Source organism: Galendromus occidentalis, unplaced genomic scaffold (genome assembly GCF_000255335.2).
Source record: "Galendromus occidentalis unplaced genomic scaffold, Mocc_1.1 scf7180000077446, whole genome shotgun sequence".
NCBI classification, from domain to species: Eukaryota; Metazoa; Arthropoda; class Arachnida; order Mesostigmata; family Phytoseiidae; genus Galendromus; species Galendromus occidentalis.
This window is the reverse complement of record NW_003805434.1, coordinates 1456550-1465018: the sequence shown is the minus strand read 5'-3', so window position 1 is coordinate 1465018 and position 8469 is coordinate 1456550. Positions and strand designations below refer to the sequence as shown.

The 8469-nt window shown below is 51.7% G+C and overlaps 1 protein-coding gene across 1 annotated transcript; it reads left to right on the top strand.

Annotated features, from left to right (window-relative positions):
* Nucleotides 1-1156: 1156 nt before the first annotated feature.
* On the top strand, nt 1157-7768 carry LOC100900881 (phosphatidylcholine:ceramide cholinephosphotransferase 1). The gene is made up of 3 exons (XM_003743504.2): nt 1157-1530; nt 3153-4148; nt 6622-7768. Exons 2-3 carry the CDS (start codon nt 3255-3257, stop codon nt 6781-6783), a joined length of 1056 nt encoding a protein of 351 aa, XP_003743552.1. The 5' UTR covers nt 1157-1530; nt 3153-3254; the 3' UTR covers nt 6784-7768.
* Nucleotides 7769-8469: the final 701 nt, after the last annotated feature.

Sequence of the window (8469 nt, the reverse complement as noted above, 5' to 3'; positions counted from 1 at the left end):
AATTCGCGTTGTGAACCAATTCTTGCCTGACATCATCTTGTGCTCGTCGTCCGACCCTCACTTAGATACAGCGAGTCCGATCGTTTAATTGGAGTGGCTCTTGTATCCTGATGAAGAGGAAAGCTAGCGTCTTTATGGAATACAAGCTGTTTGATGACATCCTGTATGGGAATGTCCTCGCATGCTCCTCGAGGCAAGGAGAATAGGATGTTCGGTCTGACCTCGCGGGAGAGACGTCCTGAAGGCATCCCGACGGACGCATGACACTGCCCAGGACCTGGGGCGGACCACTCGGCTTCGAATCGATCAAAGTCATATGCGCCCCGAATGAGAGCGGAAAAATAATCCGAATCCTTTTCTTAATATTAGTCATCGGAGGAATCCACTGATAGCGTCGGTGACGCGCCGACGTCATCAAGATGTACATAGATTCTCGAGAGTGAGAGGACTTTCTTGTCATCGTCGTCGTATGCCTCGATGACTCACCTTCGCGGCGGTTTATTTGAATCACTATTCGTATGAAGAACTTTGGTCTTCGATATTCTCTCGGTGAATCGTCTTTGTCAGCCGAGGAGGATAAAGCGAGAGAGAAACCGAGTCAGCGGATGAGTTCGGAATAATTTCGTGTCCGATTCTGGATTTCTCTTCGGTGACGTAACGCGGAACGCCTCCTTTCTCTTCAAGTCAGGTCTACGCGCTTCGGCATCATAAAGCCATGTGCTGTTGTGTTGTTTCGAATAAGAACGTGCCTTTCTCCAAGTGACAATCACGGTCTGTTCTTCGATTTTGTTGCGGGACTCGCATCGGGTTTGAGGACGCCTCGTGAGCACACTTCGCGTAAAATCCGCAGAGCGTGCACGAAGAACAATGGTGAGTGACGAGTATCCGAGGGAAGACTATCGGTCCCGCTTTGGCGCCACTCGAGTGCCTCGGCTCCGCAATGTCCGGAGATGTCAAGGAGTCATCGCAGCGAAAGCTCGGTGCGGCTTAACGTTGGTCAAAACTCGATCCCTGCAAACTCGAAAGTTTCTGCGGAAACGTCCGCCGCCTGACGCCTGGTTTCTGTGTAATAGACCGCCGACGTCGTTGTCGTCGTGGTCGTCCTGCCCTCTCCATTTCGACGTTGACATCCTAGCGGCCTGTGTGTGCCTGACACAGAGCCTGACGCATTAGTGTCGTTGGTTGTGTGATCGTAGAAGTAGTAGTTTGCGTAGAAGTCCTTGTAGTCGTTATCCGCTCCCACCTGACCGAGCAGTGTTTCGGAATTCCGTGTACGGTTCCGAAACCCCGAGCGGCTCTCCATACGCTGCCCGTGCCACTGCCAGTTCCTCTGGTTGTGTCCGTGCGTGTCTGTCTGTCTCCCTGACAGTCGGTTGTCTGTGTGTGTAAGAGTGGTTTGAATCGGTCGAGGTGAGCGGCTCTCCAGAGAAAAGCGCCGAGCGCTCCTCTACGAAGCTCGAAAGGAAGTGCCTAGGTCGAAAGGCTGGTTCGATTGCCAGAGATCCACTCGTTTCTTATCTTCCAGATCCAGTGAGTACACCGGTGAACCGGTTTTTACCCAATTTCGACTATCAGAGAAAAATTTGGGACTGAGCGTTCGACAGACCACATTGCTCGTACCAACTCACGACGAGTCCGCGAACACCTACGTTCGCGCGTGGGTATTCAAGGCCTGAGATTAGGTTTCTCTTGTCGTCGTCTGCTTTGTGGCGATCACAATGGAAGTTCATTTGAATTGAGAAGATAAATCGTCGCGATTGAGATTCGTTGCCGATAGTCCCATGGCTTATTCGACGCATTATTATCAGTCATGATTCTCGAAATCCGAACCTTATCCGGTGCTGGCTTTATCGAAGCCTTCGGAGATCACGGGCGTTTCCACGGAAGGAGTTTCGACGGGCTCTGCCGTGCTGTGACAATAGGATAGAGCGACTCGACTCTTGTTGTAAAGTACGCCGGTGATGCGTCATTCCCTCCACCTGACAGCTGTATCGTATTTTTCCGTGCTTACAGCTCCCGGATCAGAAAATTTGATTCAGCGGTCGGAGATAAGAAGGAGTACCGATTGGAAAACTATGCGGCGTAGCGGCTACTTGCGTTTCTCTAACTGTTGTATTGTTAGCCCAGAGTACATCCCTCTGACGAGATCATGATCGAGCGCATTCAGCTCCCGCCGGATCATGGATTCCCGAATATCGGGGTCAGAAATAGGAAAATTTTGCGGCTAGTTTTCCGGGAGCGGAGCTACTCCGATTAAAAACTCGCCACCGAGTACGGACGCAGGTTGTACAGGATGGAAAAAGCCTGAATTTACATCGGCGTACAGTCGTAGCACCGATTGACTGGCTGACAAGCGACGAACTCCTCCTTCAATCTGACTGATGCGGAGTTACTCGACGCGGGTACTCACAGTTTCTGAGCCGCGCTCGGTCAGGTGCGAGCTCTGTTTTTTCCAATCCTCCCTCTGGATTGCAGAACCGTTGCTGCCTGGCGCCGCCTGCAACGTCAGCTCTGAGCGTTCGAGAGCGCGTCATGAGCTGACGGAGCATTCCTCTCATCAGTCGGAGCAGGCTCGGCCCTAGAGACATCTGACAACTTCGCTCAGACGCTTCCGTGGCAGTCTGAAGTTTTTTTTCTTGTTCCGTCGTCGATGGCCTCCGGACGGCGTCCGTGGACATGCTCCGATCCGACACATAAGCTCATCAGAAGTCTCGAGTGACGCGAACACATACATGCTTCGAACGGAATATGGTACCGTTCCGTCCGCCAAAGAGATGTTGCGAGTTTTCACCGATAGCTCAGTCGCCTTGATTGTTCCGAAATCTGAAATCATATTAGCTAATACTCGCCTTGGATGACGGTTGCTCGATCGGCATCGATCGATATCATCCTGCTCCCCTGATAAGCGAAGACTTATTTCACTCTCACCCAGGCGACATTCAAAAAGTTCAAGGGATCGAGCGCTCGATCTTATCCTTATGCTATTTATCGGAAGGATATTCCGGAATCAAATGGAAGCTTGAAAAAATACTTTCTCGAACAGTCTGATGATGAAACATGGTCGTTTAGTGCCCGAAACCCCAACCCCCTACACGCTCCGCTGGGGCGAGATTCACGACCTGGATTCTAACTCGTTTTTTTCCTTTTTCCAGGTTAAACCCTGTAATGTCGTCGAGGAGTAGGAAGCCAGATTCGTCGAGTCCATTCGACTTTTTTTTGTTGAGTGCAGAGGGTGTAGGCTGTGAGAGTTGCCAATGTCGTCTCTGAACGCGAACCATTCGCTTGGAGGAGAACCGCTGTGTTGTAACGGCAATCAGGAGAAGCGGCCGTTACTCCGTGGTGAAGTTCCACAACCGGCCTCGACAAGCGTTATATCACGTAGAGACATCGCCTCAGACGGAACCACGGCGATCATACAGATTCCGTTGCCCGCGCCGGAACGCGCGGAGCCCCGCTACAAGCCCGAGAAGTTGAAAACGCTCGTAGCGTTTCTCTGGTCGAGCTTATGCCTCATAGCGAACCTGTTCGTGCTCGCGTACATCCATGAACGCGTGCCGCCCCGAACGGTGGCTCCGCTGCCGGACATCTTCTTCGACATATTCCCGGTCGTGGATCGGGCGCTCGATGTGTCGGAAATCATCATCATCGCATCTGTATGGACATGTATACTGCTTATAATTTTGCATCGATACCGATGGATCGTCTTCCGCCGAGTGTCCATCATCATGGGCTCGCTCTATGCGATGCGTGCCATAACCATGCTGGTGACTCAAGTGCCTGTAGCGTCGACTACGTACTTCTGCTCGCCGAAAGCGAACTCGACGAGCCTGTCGGTAATATTCCAGCGGGTGCTCAAACTCTACACCGGCTTCGGCTTGTCGATCAACGGTCAGCACACTTACTGCGGCGACTACATTTTCTCGGGACACACACTGATCCTCACGATGTGCTTCTTAATCGTCAAGGAATACTCGCCGCAGCGATGCCGAATCCTGCACATTCTCTTTTTCTGCACGTCCTGTACGGGCGTATTCCTCGTTCTACTCGCTCGAGGCCACTACACGATCGACGTTATTCTGGGCTACTACGTCACGACAAGGGTTTTCTGGATCTACCATAGTCTCTGCGCGAGCCAGCTTTCGACTAAGGTGAGTGAGCTAGAGCGGGTCTCTGTCAAACCCAACACCGCAGAGCGGACGGCAGGCAGCGACTCGCGGAGCGGTGGCCTGGGCTTGAGCAGCTTCCCGAGAGCATGCAACGGCGGTGAGAGAACGGAAAACCAGATTTTCGGTTCGGTGATGCCTCCTGATCTGGGCGAGGCGACATATCAGGGGGCTCGGGATCCCCCTCACGATTCAGCTCGAATAGCGGCAGATAATGTCGACAGACCGAATGCTCTGGACTCGCTGTCGGAACGCGACGACGAGGTAAAGTTGCTTGGAGTGCGTTTCACCCTTGTGACGTGCATTGATTGACTGATGTTCTGTCCAACCTCCCCCTTGCCCCTCCTAACTCAAAATACTTGGGTTTTGAATTGATTCTCCTTGGAATACTTCCGCCCAATAATCTGTACGGCCTCTCTCCTCCCTCCGTTACATTCTCGAAGTGTCCCATGAGCCGGACTCTGGAATTCCTCAGGAATCCGGAATCCTCCATCCTCAGGGTGAATCTGAAATAACTGAGGCAGGCGGTCCAGAGGATATCGCAGGGAGTTCCGGGCATTCTCGACCCGTTGGGAATATTCAAGCTCTACTCCCGCAGCACCTTTCCGTCTTAATTCAATTTGCCCAGTCCTGCCTCCTGATTCCATCCTATCCTAAAGAATCTGATCGCGAACAATTCCTGGTGCGAAACCCACGAGCCGCGATCCAGGAAATACATACTTTCCTCCTTCGCCTCTTCAGATGGCTGCGAAACTTCTCCCCGAGTTTCTCTGGACTGCCTCGCTTCGGGACCTCCATTGACGGGACCTGGGGTCTGAAGTGATTTGCGGGAGTTCATGGATGACTGGGCAACAATTTCTTTGAAAGGATCTGCCCCCCCTCCCTGGGGGACTACAGTTGTCGCTGCACACTGGGAAGATAATTATAATCAGGCTCTAAGGCGGCAACACCCGTGTATTGAAGAAAATCGGAGATTCTTCTTGGCCGGGAGCTACCTGTTCCCGCTCCTTCTTTCGAGGAGACGCTTGCGCCGGCAGTATAACAATACAAAGAAGTGGGCCGTCCTTAGTTTCCGCGTTCAAGTCCACCGTGGTGAAAGTCGAACCATTTACGGATGGCCGCAGAGAAGCTATTCGCCAAGCGTAATGCTGCGAGAGCGTAACGACTCTGCCTGATCCCCGTTGATAGACCTTCGATAAAGGCTGAGCTCTCTTGAGGAGAGAACAATGAATTTGTGGCTGTCATCACGTAGATATCGGACGAGATGACCTTATGCCTGTCCGCCTGACTCTGGGTTGTAAGCGAATGTTTGCGGGTATAGATTCGGGTCCAAAGGACCATCGACGGCAGCTCCAGATTTCGATGGGAATGCACGAAACGAGCTGCACGGTAGAGGGCATTCATGTTAAGAAAGCAAACGGAAGTCGACAGAAATATTCGGTGGTCGAGAAAGGAGAGAAGGGTGTCGTTTTCACCGTTGGAGTGTGAGCAAGAGGATTGGTCGGAGTTCCGTGATCGAATCCGGGATCTAGATTGATGCAAGAGCCTCGACACGAAAGAGGTAGCCATCGGGCAGGCTCATACGATGAGCAGGAGCAGCCGGAACCCTCGAGTAGAGTCGTTCGTGAATCTCGGATCCAATGCGTCTGCGGAATTGTGAGAGCGCTCCAAGCAGAACAAACAGTCGGACAAATTTAAAGTTGGTACGCTTGAGCGGGGGCTTTCCCTGCACAAAGCCTTGTCAAAAGCTGCTACTTGTACCGTAAGTGGATGGTAGCGACCTTGGCCGAGGGGCACAAGAGGATTTTGTTCCGAGGGCGGAGTCGTAGGGTGGAGCGGATCCGCTTGAGTCTACTGAAAGACTTCTCCGACGGCTTCAACCCACTGTTTCTTAGAGTGGATGGAGCCCATGCTTCATCAGAAAGAAATCATGGATGCTTCCTCAGTGTTTTGCACCCTTCCCGGCAGACCGGCCTATTTCTTCCTTCGAGTTCGCATCATGAAAAGCCTCCGTGGTCGACTCCACGTGCGGAATCGCAACGCCTTCGGCTTCTGATGACAATGAAGACTAAGCCCCGACCTAATTCGCACAATTCCCAAGTCGATGACGTTATTATCGGCAACTTCCCACTCCTAAGTTTCTGGCGAGACCCTCGATCCCGAGTTCGGGTGATCGGGGAGGGGGTCCTCGAGTCGGACATGAATTTCTTCCTCTGCCATGAGGTGTCCGTATGCTCTTCTTGTTAAACGTTCTGCTGCCTAATCTTATAGCGGAGCTATTGGGGGAATGCCGCATTACTTTCGCGAATTTTTCGTCTTGGAATTGTTAACATTTCTCCATCCGGGAGGCTGTTCGCGGTAGTGATTGCTGGTGAGACCAATCGGCTGGAGCGAATAGAGCGAATTCCCGTAGGAGTAGCGCACCTCCGATGTTCTAACGAGGGAATTCGTTTTTCAGACCCATCTCTCGTCGCAAACGGCCGTCAGTTATCTCAGCCGGGTATGGTGGTACCCGCTGTTCCTCTACTTCGAGAAGAATGTCACAGGCCCCGTGCCGCGGCAGTACGAATGGCCTCTGCCCTGGCCTCGGAAATGGCTACCACGGTCGCGGATCTCCTAGCACGGGGGATGTTGCGGAGGCCGGAATTCACTATACCTCGTCGAGTTTACCCATTGCAGTCGCCACAGCAGCAGCAGCAGCAGCAGCTCGGCCAGTGTCGGACCGGTGTTGGGAGACGAGACTGTGAGGCATTAGATCCGTTGATCGGACCTCTCCGAGACGCAGGTCGTCGAGGACACAGCAAACCAGACTCATCCCTCCGTCGCGCTCGACTCTGGGCGAGAGAAGAAATTGTTAATTTCCTCCGACCGAAGAGTTTTTCTCGGAGCCCAACAGCTCAGACACGGGCTGGAGCTCGATCGAGAAATAATTAGTGTCAAAGTAGCCCAATCTGTACAGAGAGACTCCTCATTGAAGTGGCCAGTGAAAGATTGAGTGAGGTCGAGGTGCATCCACAGCTGAACAGAGCCAGAATAGAAAAGGATGCGTGAGCATGTAAAGAAAATAATTATTCAGCGCTTTCCGTCGCTCGACGGCTCGCCTCGGAACAGCTGTTTGTTAATGACCGATGATCGTCTTATTGGAGGAGCAAGCAGATGAGACGAACCAACGGAGTTGACTCCTAGAGGAAGACGAACAACGGAGGCGAGATCTCGGCAGAGAAATAATTTTTTTAAAGCTCGTCGACAAGAATTCGTTCTGGAATTCGATCTTGGGGCTTATCGATCATGAGTTGGCGGCAATTATGCAGTGAGTCGAATCGCGCGGGGAAAATCCATTCTGAATGCATCCGAATTGTCGATTGATGTTGGAACATGAGCGTGCGAGCAAGATAGACCCCAGTCCGAGTGGACCCGACGAATAAGTTTGTGCGATTATTGTCGAACCCGTGTGTCTGTTGAAAAACTGATCGATATGCATCCGCCTTCTAGATCGGGTCTTCACTGATTCTCCTAGAAATCATCAAAAAATCGACTGACATAATAATAATATTAATGTTTTTTAATGGAGCTGAAATAGAGCCGACAGGATTCCGTGATATCTAGATCATGTTGGAAAAGCTCGCGCGTCTTATTTCCCCTTTTCTGTGCAAGCAACAAGCTCGAGTTGGACGACCCTGATCTTTGCATCAAAATCTGGGCTAGTGGCAAGGCTCCCCTCAGAGCTCCAGAGTGAGAAATACTGTTCGATGTTGTTGTGCAGTGTTGAATGGAACCAATTCTAGATTATTTGCAGTTCACTTGGAAAGTTCCTCTTGATGAGAATCCTCCGCTTCCTGCGATCGGGGAACCATCCCTCACTTGTAGGTGGAGGATCGCCAATACTCGGAAGCAGAATTTTCGGAACCCTCATGTGCAGTCGCCGTGCAGTTGAGGTGGTGCGCCAGGATCCCCTGCGATCTTTAGCCTTTTCTGATCGATTTAGAGCGAAGTCTTTTTCGCCGGTTTTTCTTACTCTCTGACGCTCCGAATTTTCTAGCTAAGACTGTTGAGCGATTTGTTGTTTCGTGGTGTGTGATCTGGAGAAGTATGGCGGGTTGTTGAAAGAGGCAGCAACTCAAGGCAGAATCACTTGGTAACTTTCTGATAGTCACGAAAATGACTCCTGAGTCGAGGAGGTCGAGCAATTCTGGAGAATAAATGTAGTTACCAGTTTCCCTTGATCAGATCCCCCCTAAGTCGTCAAACTTCCCCGCTCGTCCGGATGAGCTCCATCCCGCCGAGCAGTCCATTAATGCCTAAGCTC

Coding starts and splice junctions, on each gene's coding strand:
- LOC100900881 (XM_003743504.2), top strand. CDS start 3,255: ATGTCGTCTCTGAACGCGAACCATTCGCTTGGAGGAGAACCGCTGTGT. Junction 4,149..6,621: donor CGAGCCAGCTTTCGACTAAG/GTGAGTGAGCTA, acceptor TTCGTTTTTCAG/ACCCATCTCTCGTCGCAAAC.